Raw genomic sequence first — 23,364 nt, 5'->3', positions numbered from 1 at the left:
GGGAGTGGAGGAATAGAGAGAGGGGAGTGGAGGAGTAGAGAGTTAGGGAGTGGAGGGAGGAGTAGAGAGTTAGGGAGTGGAGGAGTAGAGAGTTAGGGAGTGGAGGACTAGAGAGTTAGGGAGTGGAGGAATAGAGAGTTAGGGAGTGGAGGAATAGAGAGTTAGGGAGTGGAGGAGTAGAGAGTTAGGGAGTGGAGGTGTAGAGTTAGGGAGTGGAGGAGTAGAGAGTTAGGGAGTGGAGGAGTAGAGAGTTAGGGAGTAGAGAGTTAGGGAGTGGAGGAGTAGAGATTTAGGGAGTGGAGAAATAGAGAGAGGGGGAGTGGAGGAGTAGAGAGTTAGGGAGTGGAGGAATAGAGAGAGGGGGAGTGGAGGAATAGAGAGAGGGGGAGTAGAGGGAAAAGGGTGAGATCATGTTTTTGTTATTATTATCATTCACTTGAGCCGTCTATCTATGCTGGGATTAGCTATGCCATGACATCATTGTTATTGTTTCATTTCTTCTTCCCTTCTAATATTGCCCAACTCCCCTTTCTCTTAAACATGCACACACTGGGTCATGATTCCCTAAACGGCACACACACACACACACATATCAGAGTTGTCATGAGCAGTTTAAGGGAGGGAGGGAGGGAGGGAGGGAGGGAGGGAGGGAGGGAGGGAGGGAGGGAGGGAGGGAGGGAGGGAGGGAGGGAGGGAGGGAGGGAGGGAGGGAGGGAGGGAAAAGATCAGAAGGTCCTGGATCCTCCCACACCAGAGGAAACAAACAGTGCCACCATTCAGACACACATTTCAGGGGGGCAGAAGTGTATTAGGAGTTAATCAGAGAGTAGGCCCTCTCTCTGTTCTTCTGATAACACATGATCTATTCTCCAGGTGTTCTTCTGATACACTCTGAGGGCCCAAAGAGCAGGACACACACACAGTTAGCTTTTACACTAAAAGGAAAAAGCTTTTAAGGAAATGATATACTTATAATATTATTCTTTACATAACCTCCTCTTACTCCCTCTCTCCTTCACTGGGTAAACTGGTTGTTTTGTTTAACACTGAGTTCAACAGTTGACTCTCAGATTTAGATTTTTTTCTTTGAGGAGGAAATCTAGTTTATACTGTGAAGTGTTTGGTCCAGGCCCACTGTTGTGTGTTTCCATGTATTTCCATGTGTTTCCGCGTGTGTCTGTCTGGATAAGAGTGTAAAGCCCTCTGGTCTCTTGAAAAGCTCTAAACAGGAAAATAAACAAATATCTGCAGTCACATAAATGTGAATATTTATTTAGCTGAAGTCACCATTGGCCGGAATCACACAAACTGGAGCTGCAAGCATTCACACTCACTCACAACAATCTCCCAACTGTCTTTTGGGAATGACACACACACACACACACCCACACACACACACACACACACACACACACACACACACACACACACACACACACACACACACACACACACACACACACACACACACACACACACACACACACACACACACACACACACACACAGTGACCCATTGAATATGTGTGAATTACAAATTAATATGCATTATTTTGTTTGTCATGTGGGTTATAACCCAGTTGTATTCCTCTCCCTCTATCTCTTCTCCTTCCTCTACCTCTCCCTCTATCTCTTCTCCTTCCTCTATCTCTTCTCCTTCCTCTACCTCTCCCTCTATCTCTTCTCCTTCCTCTATCTCTTCTCCTTCCTCTATCTCTTCTCCTTCCTCTATCTCTACCCATTCCTCTATCTCTGCCTCTCCCTCTATCTCTACCCATTCCTCTATCTCTACCTCTTCCTCTATCTCTACCCCTTCCTCTATCTCTACCCCTTCCTCTATCTCTACCCCTTCTTCTATCTCTACCCCTTCCTCTATCTCTACCCCTTCCTCTATCTCTACCCCTTCCTCTATCTCTACCCATTCCTCTATCTCTACCCATTCCTCTATCTCTACCCCTTCCTCTATCTCTACCCCTTCCTCTCTCTACCCCTTCCTCTATCTCTACCCCTTCCTCTATCTCTGCCTCTTCCTCTATCTCTACCCCTTCCTCCATCTCTACCCCTTCCTCCATCTCTACCCATTCATCTATCTCTACCCATTCCTCTATCTCTACCATCCCTCTATCTCTACCCATCCCTCTATCTCTACCCCTTCCTCTATCTCTACCCCTTCCTCTATCTCTACCCCTTCCTCTATCTCTACCCCTTCCTCTATCTCTACCCCTTCCTCTATCTCTACCATCCCTCTATCTCTACCCATTCCTCTATCTCTACCCATTCCTCTATCTCTACCATCCCTCTATCTCTACCCATCCCTCTATCTCTACCCCTTCCTCTATCTCTACCCCTTCCTCCATCTCTACCCCTTCCTCCATCTCTACCCATTCCTCTATCTCTACCCATTCCTCTATCTCTACCATCCCTCTATCTCTACCCATCCCTCTATCTCTACCCCTTCCTCTATCTCTACCCCTTCCTCTATCTCTACCCCTTCCTCTATCTCTACCCCTTCCTCTATCTCTACCCCTTCCTCTATCTCTACCCCTTCCTCTATCTCCACCCATTCCTCTATCTCTACCATTCCTCTATCTCTACCCATTCCTCTATCTCTACCATCCCTCTATCTCTACCCATCCCTCTATCTCTACCCCTTCCTCTATCTCTACCCCTTCCTCTATCTCTACCCTTCCTCTATCTCTACCCCTTCCTCTATCTCTACCCCTTCCTCTATCTCTACCCCTTCCTCTATCTCTACCCCTTCCTCTATCTCTACCCCTTCCTCTATCTCTACCCCTTCCTCTATCTCTACCCCTTCCTCTATCTCTACCCATTCCTCTATCTCTACCCATTCCTCTATCTCTACCCATTCCTCTATCTCTACCCCTTCCTCTATCTCTACCCCTTCCTCTATCTCTACCCTTCCTCTATCTCTACCCCTTCCTCCATCTCTACCCTTCCTCCATCTCTACCCATTCCTTATCCTCCATCTCTATCTCCCCATTCCTCCATCTCTACCCATTCCTCTATCTCTACCATTCCTCTATCTCTACCCATTCCTCTATCTCTACCCATTCCTCTATCTCTATCCATCCCTCTATCTCTACCCATCCCTCTATCTCTACCCCTTCCTCTATCTCTACCCATTCCTCTATCTCTACCATCCTACCCCTTCTATCTCTACCCCTTCCTCTATCTCTACCCCTTCCTCTATCTCTACCCCTTCCTCTATCTCTACCCCTTCCTCCATCCCTCTATCTCCCTTCCTCTATCTCTACCCCTTCCTCTATCTCTACCCCTTCCTCTATCTCTACCCCTTCCTCTATCTCTACCCCTTCCTCTATCTCTACCCCTTCCTCTCTCTACCATCCCTCTATCTCTACCATCCCTCTATCTCTACCCCTTCCTCTATCTCTACCCATCCCTCTATCTTTCCTCCTTTCTCAGGCATCTGAACAATGAACATGCTCTGGATGACCGCAGTACAGCCCAGTGCAGGGTACAGATGCAGGTGGTCCAACAGCTGGAGATACAGGTGGGACACACACACACACACACACAGTCATTCTCTGTGTCTGTACTTGTCTGAGCCAGGCTGGGGATTTAGTGAAAGCACTGGAGCTTGTAATTTAAAGAGGAAAGCTGGCATCATAGGCTCCAATTATAAGCCTCCCAGTCCAGTCCATTCCAGTCCCTTTCTACTGGGTGGAAGGAGGGAAGGAGGAGGAAGAGGGGTGGACATCAAAACACAAACACCCCACAAGAACCCCCAAACAGCATAGTGGCGAACCCAGGGTGTTGGAGCTGGAGTTCGGGTTAGCTGTGGCCCTGGTCCCCCTGGTACACGGCATTGAGCCCCAAGCCTGAAGCCACTGATGGGCAACACAAAGTGACAGAGAGACAGGCAGAGTCACATCTCATCACGCCTCCCGTCCTCTCCCCTTTCCCTGCCGTGTCACCTACCCCACTACTGCCCTGTTATAGTACCTACATACACACAGAAACTCACACACGCACATCTTACACACATTCACTCAATGCTGCCATACTACAACACACACAGCCAGTGCTAGACATCTCAGTCAGTGTGTCAACACACACAGCCAGGGGCTAGCTAGTAAACAGGAGGGTGTGTGAGAGACATCTCCGTCAGTGTGTCAACACACCACAGCCACTGCTAGACATCTCAGTCAGTGTGCAAACACACCACAGCCAGGGGCTAGCTAATAAACAGGAGTGTGTGTGAGAGACATCTCAGTCAGTGTGTCAACACACCACAGCCAGGGGCTAGCTAATGAACAGGAGGGTGTGTGAGAGACATCTCAGTCAGTGTGTCAACACACCACAGCCAGGGGCCAGCTAATGAACAGGAGGGTGTGTGAGAGACATCTCAGTCAGTGTGTCAACACACCACAGCCAGGGGCCAGCTAATGAACAGGAGGGTGTGTGAGAGACATCTCAGTCAGTGTGTCAACACACCACAGCCAGGGGCCAGCTAATGAACAGGAGGGTGTGTGAGAGACATCTCAGTCAGTGTGTCAACACACCACAGCCAGGGGCCAGCTAATGAACAGGAGGGTGTGTGAGAGACATCTCAGTCAGTGTGCCAACACACACATCAAGTGCTTGTGCTAGCTTCTCCAGGCCTATGTCTCTCACACACCCTCCTGTTCACTAGCTAGCCCCTGGCTGTGGTGTGTTGACACACTGACTGAGATGTCTCTCACACACCCTCCTGTTCATTAGCTAGCCCCTGGCTGTGGTGTGTTGACACACTGACTGAGATGTCTCTCAGTAGAGATGCAGGAGGCGTTTCCACAGGCTATAGCACAGTAGCACCCACTAAACTGCAGTTAGCAACGGCAAACAGGGACGAGTGTCTGCAGGCTAGTGTGTCTGTGAGGGTGTGTGTGTAATGTGTGAGAAAATGTTAGGTGTGTGTGTGTGTGTGTGTAGAGGGTTCCCATCTCTCTCTGTGCCTGGGGAGACTGGTGCTGTAAGACAGTGACAACAGCCCTGAGAGACACACACACACCACCACATGCTAAATCATAGACTAAGGGGATGCCTCTTTCTCTAACACAAACACCCATTACTTCACACCCTCCCCTAAATATCTGTGTTTTACTGCTTTAATGGGAGGCTGATGTGGCTTGACTGGATATTATCAAGTCCACAGTTTGAGAATAAACCTGCAGTCTATAAACAACAAGACAAACCCAGGTCGGTGTGACTGGAGCTTGATTCTTTTCCTTACCACCGTGCTTCTCGTCTATGACAATAGTAATTATTGACTCAAAAATGACAGTTTTTCTGACGTGTGTGTGTGTGTGTGTGTGTGTGTGTGTGTGTGTGTGTGTGTGTGTGTGTGTGTGTGTGTGTGTGTGTGTGTGTGTGTGTGTGTGTGTGTGTGTGTGTGTGTGTGTGTGTGTGTGTGTGTGTGTGTGTGTGTGTGTGTGTTTCTCAGCTGGCCAAGGAGAGTGAGCGGCTGCAGGCCATGATGACCCACCTGCACATGCGCCCATCGGAGCCAAAGCCTTTCAACCAACCTGTGAGTACCTGACCTCTCACCCCTGACCCCTCACCCTTCACCGCGCTGTAGCAGGTGTTTGGTGTGTGCATCCTCTGTTGATCAGTGGGGCTTACACTTGGCCTTTATTCACTTTAGTGTTATGTATAGCGTTCATTATTAGTATGTAAATATGCATAAGGGGTGTTCTACATGAGCACAGGTCCCTGTAATAAACTATTAGATAATGGAGTAATAATCTGATTATAAGAATTCCGTAACCTTTGATCACAATACCAACATAAATCACAAAACCACACAAGCTTTATCCAAATAAATGATTGAAATGTGGGTGAATCTTTTAATGTGTGTGAGCCATCCATCATCCTGCCCTGTTGAGACAGTGTTAATTTCTATCATAATGACTCAAATATTGGTCAAAGACTATCACTGACTAAATAGACCCAGAAAAAACTATTAACTAAACAAAAAATATTTTCATTTCAGTTGACTAAATCGACGAGGGGAGACTAAATTATCCCTGTGTCTAAAATCTGTGTCCTAAGTGGACTGAAAGAGAGTTTTTGGAGAAATTGAGAGTTTTTCAGTGATAAGCACAATTAATATTAGCAGCACAGATGTGCAGTGCAGTTCTGTTCAGCAGTGGGAAGGACCTATATTCTCTCTGGTGAGCTGTGGGGGAGCAAGTGATGAGTGTGGGCAGTTCGGCTCCACTCAGCCTCTGATGATACACATCCTCTGATGATACACATCCTCTGATGATACACATCCTCTGATGATACACATCCTCTGATGATACACATCCTCTGATGATACACATCCTCTGATGATACACATCCTCTGATGATACACATCCTCTGATGATACACATCCTCTGATGATATACATCCTCTGATAGTACACATCCTCTGATGATACACATCCTCTGATAGTACACATCCTCTGATGATACACATCCTCTGATGATACACATCCTCTGATGATACACATCCTCTGATGATACACATCCTCTGATAGTACACATCCTCTGATGATATACATCCTCTGATAGTACACATCCTCTGATGATACACATCCTCTGATAGTACACATCCTCTGATGATACACATCCTCTGATGATACACATCCTCTGATGATACACATCCTCTGATGATACACATCCTCCGGTGGTACACATCCACTGATGATACACATTCTCTGATGATACACATCCTCTGATAGTACACATCCACTGATGATACACATCCACTGATGATACACATCCTCTGATGATACACATCCTCCGGTGATACACATCCACTGATGATACACATTCTCTGATGATACACATCCTCTGATAGTACACATCCTCTGAGGTACACATCCTCTGATGATACACATTGCGCAGGCAACTCTCTAGCTTCCATGTAGCTAACCAGTCACCACCAGCCTCCTAGTTCGCTACCCTTTGCCTGGTTAAGAAACACAAGCTACTTTATGAAATGTAAAACAATAGCACCATTGAGTTTAATAGTAAAACAGTCTAGCTATGTTTTTCTCTCCCTTGAGTAGGCTATAGAAAAGTAGGCTTGTAGTCTCACTTAACCCTCCCACTTTTCCAACTGCATTTCATACCCAGGTTCTGTGTAGCCAACGTAGCCAAGTCTCTTTTCCTCTGAGAAAACTGGTTGATTCTAGCCCTTAGGCCACCGTTCAAAAGACATGACCCATAATGCCGGCGCTATGTTTTTTCCTTTCTATCATGCATTAGCTGGACACATTTTACATTCATAAAACACATTTATAAAACACATTCATAAAACACATTCATAAAACACATTTATAAAACACATTTATAAAACACATTCATAAAACACATTCATAAAACACATTCATAAAACACATTTATAAAACACATTCATAAAACACATTCATAAAACACATTTATAAAACACATTTATAAAACACATTTATAAAACACATTTATAAAACACATTTATAAAACACATTCATAAAACACATTCATAAAACACATTTATAAAACATATCGCAGGCCATTCTAAAACTAGGCTACATAATAACCAGACTGTTAACCATTTGTTTAGGATGTTAAGTCAGGTTAAGTCATTAGCTAGCTGTAGCTAACAACCTGGGGCACGTTCAGCAGAACGCAACGTTTTGGAACGGTCAGATAGAAATATGCTATGTAGAACAAACATGCCTCTTAGACATGTTGAATAAGGATTCCCAAACTTTTCACTCAGGCCTTAGCTCCCGTACTTTGCGAAAACTGGTGATACTGGTGATATTGTCGCTCTCTCATGTGCAATATCTATGTAGGCTGAATTAGGAATTTACATGGCCAGATAAATGTTCTATAATATAATATTAATCTTATATATGTTTGTCATATTTTTGTGATGTGACTAAAATTTGACTAAAATGAAAGGAAATTTAGTTGACTAAAATGGCCCAGGGTTTTCATCATTTTGACAATTACTAGACTAAATCATTGGTCAAATGACAGAAGACTAGACTAAATGTAAAAAAGAGTGCCAAAATGGAAACTGTGTTGAGGGATGGAGCTCTGTGTCTCCGGGCAGGCTGGCTGGCACAGGCAGGGTTGTTATTAGGTATCTAATGAATATTTCATTATTCAGATTGACGAGGAGTCTTATTAAAATATGAAGATGTTGAAATTAATTGTCAATTACAAGTGGAGTGTCTTAATTTGAGGGGATATAAATGGTTGCAGTGGAGCAGCGGGGTGTGTGTGTGTGTGTGTGTGTGTGTGTGTGTGTGTGTGTGTGTGTGTGTGTGTGTGTGTGTGTGTGTGTGTGTGTGTGTGTGTGTGTGTGTGTGTGTGTGTGTGTGTGTGTGTGTGTGTGTGTGTGTGTGTGTGTGTGTGTGTGTGTGTGTGGAGCCAACGCAGGGCATCAGCTGTCGTTAGCACCTAATGGGAAATCAGGAAGGGGCGTGTTTTGTGTCGTCGTGGGAGACAAGCCTCGGGGTCAGCGATTTGAGGAAGAGGGTGGAGGGGAGGAGTCTTCAGAATTGCAACAAAGCTTGCCCTCAATTGAGAGGGTTGTGGTGTTGCCTTGGTGATGTGGCCGGGTTCCAAAGCTAATGAAGTACCTGTTTTACAGAGGGATGGAACGAGAGGAGGGAGGGAAGCAGAGGAGGGAAGGAGAGGAGGGAAGGAGAGAGAGAGAGAGAGAAGTGCTAGAGAGAAAGAAAGAAATAGAGGCAGATTTCCAGAGCTCATGAAGTAGCAGTTAAACAGGCCTGACCCCTAACCAGTCCAAATGGTACAGACCACTCGTCTGGAGCACACAGGGAGAGGACAAGTTGGGGGGGAGGAGGATTGGTTAGGACTGGAAAGACAGTGAAGGACAAATAGAAGGGAAGGTGAACGAGAGAAAAGGGGTAAAGAGGAAGGAAGACAGAGCTCTGTATAAGAAAATTCAGATAATGCTCGCACTCTCTTAATCTCTCTCTATCTCTCTCTCTCTCACTCACACACATGTCCATGGTGGTTTTAATTAGTTCTAATCTAGCAGCCCTTGGAAAAGCTTCCCTGAGTGACTCAGAGGACTGGTTTCCAGTTCCCATTGCTCCTGTGGGCTCTGCCTAATTGGGCCGAGCTGGGCCGTGAAGAGAGCGTGCCACCGCTGTGTGTGTGACCACAGAGGCCTTCACTCACACAAACTCCCATTTCTTGCTTTGTTTTTCTTTTGTTCACTGAGGGCTAATTGCAGTGTGTGTATGTGTGTGTGTGTCTGTGTAACTGAGTCTGAGGTCTTTGTTTTGCTGTTAATGATCATATGATAGATATAGCCTTTGTGCCAGCTGGGCATCACTCTTTATGTCTTTGTGTATAATGTGTCTGAGAGGGTTCGATAAGTCGAAGCAACATAGCTAACTGTCCATCCATCCTACCAGAGAGCAAGCTACAACCAGGAATGATGATGGTCCCTTTCGGATGATGTCACATCCTGTTTCCTTCCCCAGCTGAACCTGGCGTCCAGTGGCTCCCTGCTGAAGAGGGAGAGCGAGGTGTACCCAGAGGGTCTACCTCACCCCCCCACCTCCGCCACCGCCCCCATCACCCCGCTCCGCCAGGGCCCCTCTGTCATCAGCTCCTCCAGCCTGCACTCACACTCACACCCGCACGGCGTGGGACCCATACGCAGGCGCATCGCAGACAAGTTCTGCACCCCCATCGCCTCAGGTATACGAGAGGGTATGCATACAACCCTCAAAAACACACACTTGTGTACACACAAACATTTTAATATATACAAGCATACTGGTAAACACATGCTCACAGTTTCTCCCTGACTGACTAACAAACACACACACACACACACACACACACACACACACACACACACACACACACACACACACACACACACACACACACACACACACACACACACACACACACACACACACACACACACACACACACACACACACACATATATATCCATGACTAATGTGGTGTGTGTTTTCTCTGTAGAGCTGGCACAGAACTGTGAGTTCTATAAGAACGCTGATGTCAGACCTCCCTTCACCTACGCCTCTCTCATACGCCACGTAAGTCTCCTGTCCTCCATTTATCTTCCTCTCTTCCTTTTCTCTTCCTGTCATCTCCTCTCATCTTCCTTTCCTCCTCCCCTCTCTTCTCTCATTTTAGTATTGTGATAGCTCCGTTGAGACGTTGTCTAATGTTGTTCCCTCTCTGTCTCTCTCTAGGCCATTCTGGAGGCTCCAGACAGGCAGCTGACTCTTAATGAGATCTATAACTGGTTTACACGAATGTTTGCCTACTTCAGGAGAAACACAGCCACATGGAAGGTGAGTCCACACACATTCCTACACACACACTCCTCCGCATACACACATGGTCACTCACCTACTATACATACACTGCATATCCACACACACACAGATTAGACAATATTCCTTCCCACACACACCCACACACTCTCACACACACTCGGCAGACTCAAAAACTGACATGGCCATTGAAACACCAAGCTGTTTTGATGATTATAAGCCATTTTACCCACAATGCCCTGAGTGGAGTGTGTGTGTGCGTAAGTGTGTGGACTCACTCCATGTGGCTGTGTTTCTTTACAGAGGTGTTAAATTGACTTACCCCACCCCCTCCCTCCATTCATTCCTCCCTCTTTTACCTTCCCTCCATCCCTCCCCCTTCCTCCCTCCCTTTCTTCCCTCCCCCTTCCTTCCTCCCTCTTTTACCATCCCTCCCCTTCCTCCCTCTCTTTCTTCCCTCCCCTTTCCTTCCTCCCTCTTTTACCCTCCCTCCATCCCTCCCCTTCCTCCCTCCTTTCTTCCCCCCTTTCCTTCCTCCTCTTTTACCCTCCCTCCATCCCTCCCCCTTCCCCCTCCTCCATCCCCTCCCCCTCCATCCCTCCTTTCCCTACCCCTACCTCCCTCCATCCCTCCCCTTCCTTCCTCCTTCTTTTACCCTACCTCCCTCCCCTTCCTTCCTCCCTCTTTTACCCTCCCTCCATCCCTCCCCCTTCCTTCCTTCCTCCCTCTTTTACCCTCCCTCCATCCCTCCCCCTCCCTCCCTCCCTCCCCCTCCCTCCCTCCCTCCCTCCCTCCCTCCCTCCCTCCCTCCCTCCCTCCCTCCTGGTCTTCTGAAGAGTTCTGTGAAGTCTGACATGGCCTACGAAGACGGTTCCACTTAGCTCAGTGGAAACACATCTCACTATCACAGAGCCTCATTACAGTCACACACACACGCAATGGCTTCTCTCACACACACATTCTCACAAACACACTCTCGCAGTCCATGACTCACACACACACCTGGCTGGACCTTGACGGTGTAGGTGCTGACCTATTTCTACTGAAGCCTCATTCTAATTTGAGTGTCAGTTCCTCCGGAGAGAGGGAGATTGAGTCGAGAGAATGAGAGAGACAGATGAGAGGAGGGGTGAAGAGGGGGTGTCATGGCCCGAGCCTCGTGCTAATAGCCTTGAATTGGGAAGGGAGGGAGAGAGGGACTAAGGCAGGAAGGGAGGGCGATGCCAGCCTGGAATATCTTTTCCGCATCATTTCACCTTTATGAAATTTTACAATGAATGTATTCTCCCGCTTCCTCTCCACCTAGGTCCGGCCCTTTAAATATCTACCTTTATATATTAATATATGTATGGCGTGTCCAGAGGTTTGGCCTGTATTAAGGATAGAGGAAGATGTATGTTCTTTAATGGGCCTGGTTATTTTATGAGGAGAGCTAGTGTCAGCCATGGGAAGTCATTGATCAGAGAGAGAGAGGGATGGGAGAGAGGGATGGGAGAGAGAGGATGGGAGAGATGGATGGGAGAGAGAGGATGGGAGAGAGGGATGGGAGAGAGAGGATGGGAGAGCGGGATGGGAGAGAGAGGATGGGAGAGTGGGATGGGAGAGAGGGATGGGAGAGAGGGATGGGAGAGAGAGGATGGGAGAGATGGATGGGAGAGAGAGGATGGGAGAGAGGGATGGGAGAGAGAGATGGGAGAGAGAGGGATGGGAGAGAGGGATGGGAGAGTGGGATGGGCGAGAGAGGATGGGAGAGTGGGATGGGAGAGAGAGGATGGGAGAGTGGGATGGGAGAGAGAGGGATGGGAGAGAGGGATGGGAGAGAGAGGATGGGAGAGATGGATGGGAGAGAGAGGGATGGGAGAGAGGGGGATGGGAGAGAGAGATGGGAGAGAGAGGGATGGGAGAGAGAGGGATGGGAGAGAGAGATGGGAGAGAGAGATGGGAGAGAGAGGGATGGGAGAGAGAGGGAAGGGAGAGAGGAATGGGAGAGTGGGAGAGGTGAACTGCAGACTGTTCAGTCTGAGAGCGTTAAACAGTGATTTAATTTCTCCAAGGTTCTGAATATGGTTGAGAACTGCTTTTTATGGGTAGAGAGCAGGGTCACATTCAGTAGAATATATTACAGCAAAATATCATTTAAGAGTCTGTCTTGAACGTTTGGTACCAACGTGGTACCTTTAAGAATTCCAATATCACATTGAGGACAATATTTGAAGGGCTGTTCGCTGAAAGGTAAGAACTACACATCTGTTGTGTGGGCACTGTGACACACACACGCGACCTCTGTAACACCCCTACCCTCCTCTCGTTACCCCCAGCCTCATCCCTACCCCCTATACCTCCCCTAGCTGTACCCCTACACCTCTCCCATCTCTCTCTCCCATCCCTCTCTCCCACCACAGGCCTTACCCATACCTCTCTTTTCCACCTGTCAACCTTCTCCCCTTTCCCACATTTACCCTTACCCTTCTCTACACCTCTCCTCGCCCCAACCTCTGCAGGAAGTGTTGTGTTTATGTGCGTGTCTGCTGGGTGTGTGTGTGACGTGTGCTGTGACCTGCGGTAAATGACTGCTAATGTTTTAACTGTGCGAATTAGGCTTTCATCACGGAGACAAATGCAAATAGCAGAGGAGCAGCAATGGCGGGGTGGCGGGCTGAGATTGGGGTCATACTCATTTACAAAACGGAGCATCACGGCTTGAAAGAGAGGGGGTGTGAGGAGGAGAGGGGCGGGGGGTGGTCTGGGGCTGATTATGGTTTGTGTGTGTGTGTGTGTGTGTGTGTGTGTGTGTGTGTGTGTGTGTGTGTGTGTGTGTGTGTGTGTGTGTGTGTGTGTGTGTGTGTGTGTGTGTGTGTGTGTGTGTGTGTGTGTGTGTGTGTGTGTGTGTGTGTGTGTGTGTGTGTGTGTGTAATTACGGTGAGGAGTGATGCACGCTCTGCCTGTCCCTCCCTCACGGATTAAAAAAGCGTGTCAGAGAAAATATGCAGGATTTAATTATAGACAAATTAAAATTGGTAATGAAATTGGGCATGAACAAACTACCAACAGCAGATGAAAAGGGAGGACGGTCCCTAGGGGAGTGAGCTGCAGATAGCGGTGTGTGTATGTGTGTATGTAGATTGTGGCTGATTAAAGACGTTTTAAAATAAAACTAGGGAAGGAGATGCACATCCTTGTCTTATTTCCAGCTACAGACAGAATAGTGTGTTTAGTGTGTGTGTCTCTGCCGGGCTCCTGTGTTTAGTGTGAGTGTTTAGTGTGTGTGTCTCTGCCGGGCTCCTGTGTTTAGTGTGTGTGTTTAGTGTGTGTGTCTCTGCCGGGCTCCTGTGTTTAGTGTGTGTGTCTCTGCCGGGCTCCTGTGTTTAGTGTGTGTGTCTCTGCCGGGCTCCTGTGTTTAGTGTGTGTGTCTCTGCCGGGCTCCTGTGTTTAGTGTGTGTGTCTCTGCCGGGCTCCTGTGTTTAGTGTGTGTGTCTCTGCCGGGCTCCTGTGTTTAGTGTGTGTGTCTCTGCCGGGCTCCTGTGTTTAGTGTGTCTCTGCCGGGTCCTGTGTTTAGTGTGTGCGTTTAGTGTGTGTGTCTCTGCCGGGCTCCTGTGTTTAGTGTGTGTGTTTAGTGTGTGTGTCTCTGCCGGGCTCCTGTGTTTAGTGTGTGTGTCTCTGCCGGGCTCCTGTGTTTAGTGTGTGTGTCTCTGCCGGGCTCCTGTGTTTAGTGTGTGTGTCTCTGCCGGGCTCCTGTGTTTAGTGTGTGTGTCTCTGCCGGGCTCCTGTGTTTAGTGTGTGTGTCTCTGCCGGGCTCCTGTGTTTAGTGTGTGTGTCTCTGCCGGGCTCCTGTGTTTAGTGTGTGTGTTTCTGCCGGGCTCCTGTGTTTAGTGTGTGTGTCTCTGCCGGGCTCCTGTGTTTAGTGTGTGTGTCTCTGCCGGGCTCCTGTGTTTAGTGTGTGTGTTTAGTGTGTGTGTCTCTGCCGGGCTCCTGTGTTTAGTGTGTGTGTCTCTGCCGGGCTCCTGTGTTTAGTGTGTGTGTTTAGTGTGTGTGTCTCTGCCGGGCTCCTGTGTTTAGTGTGTGTGTTTAGTGTGTGTGTCTCTGCCGGGCTCCTGTGTTTAGTGTGTGTGTTTAGTGTGTGTGTCTCTGCCGGGCTCCTGTGTTTAGTGTGTGTGTTTAGTGTGTGTGTTTAGTGTGTGTGTCTCTGCCGGGCTCCTGTGTTTAGTGTGTGTGTTTAGTGTGTGTGTCTCTGCCGGGCTCCTGTGTTTAGTGTGTGTGTCTCTGCCGGGCTCCTGTGTTTAGTGTGTGTGTTTAGTGTGTGTGTCTCTGCCATGCTCCTGTGTTTAGTGTGTGTGTTTAGTGTGTGTGTCTCTGCCGGGCTCCTGTGTTTAGTGTGTGTGTCTCTGCCGGGCTCCTGTGTTTAGTGTGTGTGTTTAGTGTGTGTGTCTCTGCCATGCTCCTGTGTTTAGTGTGTGTGTTTAGTGTGTGTGTCTCTGCCATGCTCCTGTGTTTAGTGTGTGTGTTTAGTGTGTGTGTCTCTGCCGGGCTCCTGTGTTTAGTGTGTGTGTTTAGTGTGTGTGTCTCTGCCGGGCTCCTGTGTTTAGTGTGTGTGTTTAGTGTGTGTGTCTCTGCCATGCTCCTGTGTTTAGTGTGTGTGTTTAGTGTGTGTGTCTCTGCCATGCTCCTGTGTTTAGTGTGTGTGTTTAGTGTGTGTGTCTCTGCCATGCTCCTTTACAGGAGCTATTCGTTGACTTCTTTGTCTGAACAAGTTTTTGTCATATTTGATTCTGTTCAGAACAACTTCAAATAACCATTACAAGGTTCTCTTTTCAGGCAGGCTCTCTACATGCTTATGAAAGCAAATTATCTCCTTATCTCTCCCTCTGTGTCTCTATCTGCTTCTCTCGTTTCTCTCTCCCTCTGTGTCTCTATCTGCTTCTCTCGTCTCTCTCTCCCTCTGTGTCTCTATCTCCCTCTCTCGTCTCTCTCTCCCTCTGTGTCTCTATCTGCTTCTCTCGTCTCTCTCTCCCTCTGTGTCTCTATCTGCTTCTCTCGTCTCTCTCTCCCTCTGTGTCTCTATCTCCCTCTCTCGTCTCTCTCTCCCTCTGTGTCTCTATCTCCCTCTCTCGTCTCTCTCTCCCTCTGTGTCTCTATCTGCTTCTCTCGTCTCTCTCTCCCTCTGTGTCTCTATCTCCCTCTCTCGTCTCTCTCTCCCTCTGTGTCTCTATCTCCCTCTCTCGTCTCTCTCTCCCCCTGTGTCTCTATCTGCCTGTCTCGTCTCGTCTCTCTCTCTGCCTGTCTCGTCTCTCTCTCCCTCTGTGTCTCTATCTGCCTGTCTCGTCTCTCTCTCCCTCTGTGTATCTATCTCCCTCTCTCGTCTCTCTCTCCCTGTGTGTCGCTATCTCCCTCTTTCGTCTCTCTCTCCCTCTGTATCTATTTTCTCTCTCCCTCTGTATCTATCTCCCTCTCTCGTCTCTCTCTTTCCCTCCATTTAGAATGCTGTGCGCCACAACCTGAGTCTGCATAAGTGTTTTGTGAGGGTGGAGAACGTGAAGGGGGCCGTGTGGACGGTGGACGAAGTGGAATACCAAAAGAGAAGACCACCAAAGATGACCGGGTATAAACTCATCACACACATTTATCTGCCTGCCTGCCTGCCTGCCCAACCTGGCTCTCATCACACACATTTATCTGCCTGCCTGCCCAACCTGGCTCTCATCACACACATTTATCTGCCTGCCTGCCCAACCTGGCTCTCATCACACACATTTATCTGCCTGCCTGCCCAACCTGGCTCTCATCACACACATTTATCTGCCTGCCTGCCCAACCTGGCTCTCATCACACACATTTATCTGCCTGCCTGCCTGCCTGCCCAACCTGGCTCTCATCACACACATTTATCTGCCTGCCTGCCCAACCTGGCTCTCATCACACACATTTATCTGCCTGCCTGCCTGCCCAACCTGGCTCTCATCACACACATTTATCTGCCTGCCTGCCCAACCTGGCTCTCATCACACACATTTATCTGCCTGCCTGCCCAACCTGGCTCTCATCACACACATTTATCTGCCTGCCTGCCTGCCTGCCCAACCTGGCTCTCATCACACACATTTATCTGTCTGCCTGCCCACCCTGGCTCTCATCACACACATTTATCTGTCTGCCTGCCCACCCTGGCTCTCATCACACACATTTATCTGTCTGCCTGCCCACCCTGGCTCTCATCACACACATTTATCTGCCTGCCCAACCTGGCTCTCATCACACACATTTATCTGTCTGCCCACCCTGGCTCTCATCACACACATGTATCTGCCTGCCCACCCTGGCTCTCATCACACACATTTATCTGTCTGCCCACCCTGGCTCTCATCACACACATTTATCTGTCTGCCTGCCCACCCTGGCTCTCATCACACACATTTATCTGCCTGACCACCCTGGCTCTCATCACACACATTTATCTGTCTGCCTGCCCACCCTGGCTCTCATCACACACATTTATCTGCCTGCCCAACCTGGCTCTCATCACACACATTTATCTGTCTGCCTGCCCACCCTGGCTCTCATCACACACATTTATCTGTCTGCCTGCCCACCCTGGCTCTCATCACACACATTTATCTGTCTGCCTGCCCACTCTGGCTCTCATCACACACATTTATCTGTCTGCCTGCCCACCCTGGCTCTCATCACACACATGTATCTGCCTGACCACCCTGGCTCTCATCACACACATTTATCTGTCTGCCTGCCCAACCTGGCTCTCCTCACGCACATTTATCTGTCTGCCTGCCCAACCTGGCTCTCATCACACACATTTATCTCCCACATGAATCCGCCTGCCTGCCCACCCTTTCTCTGATGATAAGTGTGTGTGGGTGATGTGTGTGTGAGGTTATAGGTGTTGGCATGTATAATTGCGTCATTATTACTAGTGATGCACTGATATTACATTTTTGGCCTTTACCGATATCCGATATTTTCCTTGCCCCAAAAAACCTGATACCGATAACCGATATTTAAAATGTATATTTATAATTTTAGCAGACTTTTAAGAATTCTAGTACAGTTAAATAGTTAACACACACACACATGGACACAGCAGTCTAAGGCACTGCATCTCAGTGCAAGAGATGTAATAGGTCGGCACACAAACACCAGCTTCGTCCGGGTTTGGCCGGGGTAGGCCGTCATTGTAAAGAAGAATTTGTTCTTAACTGACTTGCCTAGTTAAATAAAGGTTACACACACTGACCAAAGAGTTATTTTGTTGGCATTTCCGTATGCCCCCATTACCAGTAAAACAATCAAAACCTAGTTCTTTCACTTACCTGCTGTGCTGTTTCGTTGCTCAGTCATTTCATTCTCAACCAGGATTTCTATGGAACTCCGTTTGAGTCTTTGCGTGTCAAAAAATATAGTATTTAACACTATTTGACGTGTCAAATAAGCTTGTTGGCCAATCAGGACCTGAATATGACTGCACCTCACATAATCATTTAAAGGGTTCATACATTTTTTACGTAGTTATTAGTATTTCATAACGGTTCATCGATACCTATGCTATGATGCTGATAAAGTTGTCTCGTGGACCTACAGTGCTGGTCATTACAAAAAAAACTAGCTAGCTGATGGATGCAAAAAATGTTCTTCCCCAAAAACATAGCAGAACGATATCTGTTTCAGTAGCTATAGTTCGTTAGCTAAATATATAGATAGGTGTCATTGTAACGGATGTGAAACGGCTAGCTTAGTTAGCGGTGTGCTCTAAATAGCGTTTCAATCGGTTACGTCACTTGCTCTGAGACCTTGAAGTAGTGTTTCCCCTTGCTCTGCAAGGGCCGCGGCTTTTGTGGAGCGATGGGTAACGATGCTTCGAGGGTGACTGTTGTCGTTGTGTGCAGAAGGTCCCTGGTTCGCGCCCGGGTATGGGCGAGGGAACGGTTTAAAATTATACTGTTACATCATCATCTAAATAACACTCATTTATAAGACAGTTCTTATTTGATTATTGGTGGTCTATGTGAAGCTAGCCACAATAAGGATTAGCTGCAATTGTGGACTTTGCGGTTAGCCTTCAAAATAAAAGTATGGCATAATTATACTATTTGTATTCATTTGCATTACTGTCAATGGCATACTTTTATTTTGAAGGCAAACCGCAAATTCCACTATTGTGCCTGCCTAATCATTACCGTGGCTAGCTTAACACATAACCTGGTGCGGTTGAGCCTCAATAGCCAGATGAAGCTAACTGGCTGCTTATAACGTTAGCTTTGGGTAACAGGGTTAAGTAGCTGGCTAGCTATTTATTTCCATGAACTGAAGTTCAATTTCAATAGGCAAACAACAAGTGGCAACCTAGCTAATACTACTCACAGGATTCTTAAATCATTGCTAAGAATAATAAAATGACTGCAGGTTCTACTGGTCATTGTTTTTGGGCTGGTTGTGTTGGTGCTAGCTAGGTACCAAGCTAAAGCTAGCTAGTTACCCCAGAAGTTGCGGTCGAACAAATGATGCTTTATTACCGACACAGTATTGTAAACACATCGTTTATGGCCGGTGGTTTCTTGTTAGCAGAATGTTTTGTACAGCTTTGGCAGTGCTACTGTATCTTTTTTTACAAGTAAAGACCCAAACAACGTTCCATAGTATGTATGTTGTGAAGCTAATAGCAGTGATGTCAGGATGAGCCTGCAGGAAGGGTACCACATGAGGGAGGAGGATGTCTTCCCTGTAACGCACAGCATTGAGACTGCATTGAAACAGCCTAAAACAGGCTCAGTCCGATGATGCTGTGACACACCGCCCCAAACCATGACGGACCCTCCAGCTCCAAATCGATCCTGCTCCAGAGTACAGGCCTCGAGGGTAACGCTCAGTCCTTCGACGATAAACTCAAATCCGATCATCACCCCTGGTGAGACAAAACCACGACTCGTCAGTGAAGAGCACTTTTTACCAGTCCTGTCTGGTCCAGCGATGGTGGGTTTGTGCCCATAGGTGACGTTATTGCCGGTGATGTCTGGTGAGGACCTGCCTTTACAACAGGCCTACAAGCCCTCAGTCCAGCCTCTCTCAGCCTATTGTGGACAGTCTGAGCACTGATGGAGGGATTGTGCGTTCCTGGTGTAACTCGGGCAGTTGTTGTTGCCATCCTGTACCTTTCTCGCAGGTGTGATGTTCAGATGTACCGATCCTGTGCAGGTATTGTTACACGTGGTCTGTCCCTGCGAGGATGATCAGCTGTCTGTCCTGTCCCCCTGTAGCGCTGTCTTAGGCGTCTCACAGTATGGACATTTCAATTTATTGCCCTGGCACGTTCACGCAGATGAGAAGTGACCCCGGGCATCTTTCTTTTGGTGTTTTTCAGAGTCAGTAGAAAGCCCTCTTTAGTGTCCTAAGTTTTCATAACTGTGACCTTAATTGCCTACCGTCTGTAAACTGTTAGTGTCTTAACGACTGTTCCATAGGGGCATGTTCATAAATTGTTTATGGTTCATTGATCAAGCATGGGAAACAGTGTTTAAACCCTTTACAATGAAGATCTGTGAAGTTATTTGGATTTTTACAAATGATCTTTGAAAGACACGGTCCTGAAAAGGGGACGTTTTTTGTTGTTGCTGAGTCTAGGTATGCACGTCAGCTTTGACAGCGGTTTTGCACATCGGGGCGTTAAACTAGACATTCCGATATGTTCACCCCTAATTATTACCTAGGGGTTAACTCAGGAGTCAAATTAAAGGCCTGCTCTGTCAGTGTGTGTGTTTCATATCTAAATGTGTGTGTTTCCCATTCTACGTATTTGTGGACACCATTACTGTGCTGCTGTCTATGATGCAGGGTGGAGAGAGGTTTGTTTAGCGTGAAGCGTGTGTCAACAAATCTTCACACACGGAAGACAGAGGCTTGTTAACATGTGTAACAAGATTTTCAATTCCAACTGCCAGAGAAATCAGGCCATATTACACAATCAAACACACACACACTTAAATACACACATGCCTGCACAGCAGATATCAGAGACTGGGAACCGCTGTTGTGGGTGTGTTAACAGCATCTGTTTACAGTATGTGTGTATGCTTGTGTGTGTAGCGGGTGCACTTGTAAGTTGTTTTTGGCTGCAGCTGCTCCTTTACACACATGCACTCAACATGTGGGCAGCAGGTAGGCTAGCGGTTCGAGTGTTGGGCCAGTAACTGAACGGTCGCTTGTTCGAATACCTGAGCCAACAAGGTGAAAAACTTTTCAGTTACTGGCCCGGCCCTCTTAACCGCTAGGCTACGTGCTGCTCTGTGGCTGACCCTGTAAAAACAACACATTTCACTGCATCTACCCAGTATACGTGAGATGTGGTTAATTCTAATCTCCACCTATTTCTTTCTCCCCCCTCTCTTTCGCTCTCTCTCTAGGAGTCCTACTCTGGTGAAGAATATGATTTCAGGCCTGGGCTTCGGTTCCCTAAACGCCAGCTACCAGGTTAGTGTACACACCTACACACACACTAGTTAACAAGTTAGGCTATTTAGTGACACGTGCACACGTCCAGAACACTCCTCCCCACATGCACACACACACACCTCCCAACACACAGACGTACAGTGGTTCTTCCTTTAACATACTGCAGCACAGCTGGCGAGGTGCCGCAGAATTCTGTGGCACATTATTTAAGTGTCAGCCATTGTTGCCAGAATGACGCAATTTGCCACAAATTTACCACAAATGGTCGCGGCTCCAAACTTTTAAAGGAAGAACCATTGTAAACATACACCTTTACTCCATCCGACTATGACTCAGATGACTTATAGCATCAACTATTTGTCAATTAACGTCACTGCATGAAATTTGTGCCTGTCCTAGAAAATCAATTTCAGTCACTCCTATCACATGCACACACTCCCTGGGCAAACCAACCAGCAATGAATGGTCTCTCACTTTCACTCTTTCTCTACCCCCTAACCCACCCGCTCCCCACCACACACACACACACCACTAAACCCTTGAGCAGTGAAGTGTAGTGTGCAGGAGCCCCCTAGTGGTTGTATGTGGTAATCCTGAAGAGTAGTCATCCAGGCAACACTGCTTTAGTCTTCAGCATGACTGATTATCAAATCAACGTTTATTCGTCACATACTCAGTTTACAGCAGGTTAAAACGGTGCAGCGAAATGCTCAGCAAGTACTCAACAGGACTAAACAGTCAAAGCATCTGTGTTACTGAATAAATACATGGGTTCTTCTTGCTCATGGATCCATAAATACTTGAAGTCAATTGTGATGTATGTGAGTGTCTTTTAATGTAAATCTGTGTGTTCCTGTGTGTGTTTGTGTGTGTCAGGCGGCCCTTGCAGAGAGCAGTTTAACTCTACTGAACAGCCAGGGCCTGGTTAACCCCTCATCTGCCGCCAGCCTCAACATGCTGCATGGGATGGGTCATGATGATGTCAGCTCCACTGTGGAACAGGTCAACAGCAACGGCAGCTGCAGCCCTACACTCAGCCCACAGCAGTATGGGTAAGACACACACACACAAACACACTCCCTCTCTCTTTCTCTGTCTTTCTCTAACGCGTCCCTCTGCCTTTCAGACACCAGGTCCATGTGAAGGAGGAGCCCACTGAGATCGAGGAGGACAGCCGCTCCATGTCGCTCATGGCAACTGTCACTCAGAACATGGCATTGCCTAGCGATCGCGATGACCGCGATTTGGATGATGAGCTTCCCACCGAGGAGCTGGAGTAGGATTGGATGAGCTGAGCCAGTGGACGGGACTTTGAGGTTTAATCCCGCCTGCTCCATTGGAGTGAAGCGAAATGATGACCACATAAAAAAACAAGATAGAGATAAAAAAAAAAGATAAAGATCATGATTTTTATAAAGCAAGAAACCAACAACATTGACAAACAGGGTTAGACCTCCATTACATACCCACGCAAAAATAACACTCTGGAGCATTGCTTTATTCCCACGCATTTTCACCCACCTCACCCCCTCCTCCTCACCCCCTCCACCCTCACCCGGTGAGCAGCGTATTGTCAGAGAGACAGCTCTCAGTGGTGAAATGGAGGGAGGGTCCCCTCTCCTCTCTCCTCTCCCTGTTGATTCACACAGATGGTCTGCCCGCCCTACAGTCCTTTAGTGCTGGTAGTTTGATGTTCACACCACTACAATATACATACAGGTGTGTGAGAGAGAGTGTGGAGAGACACACATCAGATCATGTGTATATATTGTTTGGAACAGTCACCAGGAGGTGTATAACTCTCCTCCTCTTCTCCGGTCATGTTAGTTTCTTTTTCTTTTCTTCCTTTGCCTGAAAGAACTGCTGGGCTTTGAGATGGAAGGAAGAACAGTGGTTTTCTCAAGGATTACCCCACCTGCTCACACATCAGAAACCAAGCTTACAAACCAGTCAGTGATCCATAGGTGGGACTGAGACTGGATTGCAGGATTCTGCCCTATGCCCACTCTCTAGCCATTCTCTGCCCTATGCCCACTCTCTAGCCATTCTCTGCCCTATGCCCACTCTCTAGCCATTCTCTGCCCTATGCCCACTCTCTAGCCATTCTCTGCCCTATGCCCACTCTCTAGCCATTCTCTGCCCTATGCCCACTTCTAGCCATTCTCTGCCCTATGCCCACTCTCTAGCCATTCTCTGCCCTATGCCCACTCTCTAGCCATTCTCTGCCCTATGCCCACTCTCTAGCCATTCTCTGCCCTATGCCCACTCTCTAGCCATTCTCTGCCCTATGCCCACTCTCTAGCCATTCTCTCCCACTCTCTTCTCTGCCCTATGCCCACTCTCTAGCCATTCTCTGCCCTATGCCCACTCTCTAGCCATTCTCTGCCCTATGCCCACTCTCTAGCCATTCTCTGCCCTATGCCCACTCTCTAGCCATTCTCTGCCCTATGCCCACTCTCTAGCCATTCTCTGCCCTATGCCCACTCTCTAGCCATTCTCTGCCCTATGCCCACTCTCTAGCCATTCTCTGCCCTATGCCCACTCTAGCCATTCTCTATGCC

At 47.8% G+C, this 23,364-nt stretch overlaps 1 protein-coding gene across 6 annotated transcripts in view; it reads left to right on the top strand.

The window, feature by feature from the left end:
* Window positions 1-23,110, top strand: part of foxp4 (forkhead box P4) — a 205,504-nt gene extending 182,394 nt beyond the window's left edge. For 3 of the 6 annotated variants that reach the window (XM_046342499.1, XM_046342498.1, XM_046342496.1), the window contains exons 10-18: window positions 3,445-3,532; window positions 5,465-5,548; window positions 9,518-9,737; window positions 10,032-10,108; window positions 10,268-10,369; window positions 15,826-15,947; window positions 20,755-20,821; window positions 21,680-21,855; window positions 21,930-23,110. In XM_046342499.1, the coding sequence (XP_046198455.1) occupies window positions 3,445-3,532; window positions 5,465-5,548; window positions 9,518-9,737; window positions 10,032-10,108; window positions 10,268-10,369; window positions 15,826-15,947; window positions 20,755-20,821; window positions 21,680-21,855; window positions 21,930-22,083 (1,090 nt within the window). In that variant the 3' untranslated portion in view covers window positions 22,084-23,110. Of the gene's footprint in view, window positions 1-3,444; window positions 3,533-5,464; window positions 5,549-9,517; window positions 9,750-10,031; window positions 10,109-10,267; window positions 10,370-15,825; window positions 15,948-20,754; window positions 20,822-21,679; window positions 21,856-21,929 lie in introns of all 6 variants that reach the window. The other 3 variants (XM_046342495.1, XM_046342497.1, XM_046342494.1) reach the window with 1 other exon arrangement.
* Window positions 23,111-23,364: the final 254 nt, after the last annotated feature.

This window comes from Oncorhynchus gorbuscha, linkage group LG03 (genome assembly GCF_021184085.1).
Source record: "Oncorhynchus gorbuscha isolate QuinsamMale2020 ecotype Even-year linkage group LG03, OgorEven_v1.0, whole genome shotgun sequence".
Lineage (NCBI taxonomy): Eukaryota > Metazoa > Chordata > Actinopteri > Salmoniformes > Salmonidae > Oncorhynchus > Oncorhynchus gorbuscha.
The sequence above is the reverse complement of the archived record's forward strand: the minus strand, read 5'-3'. Positions and strand labels throughout refer to the sequence as shown.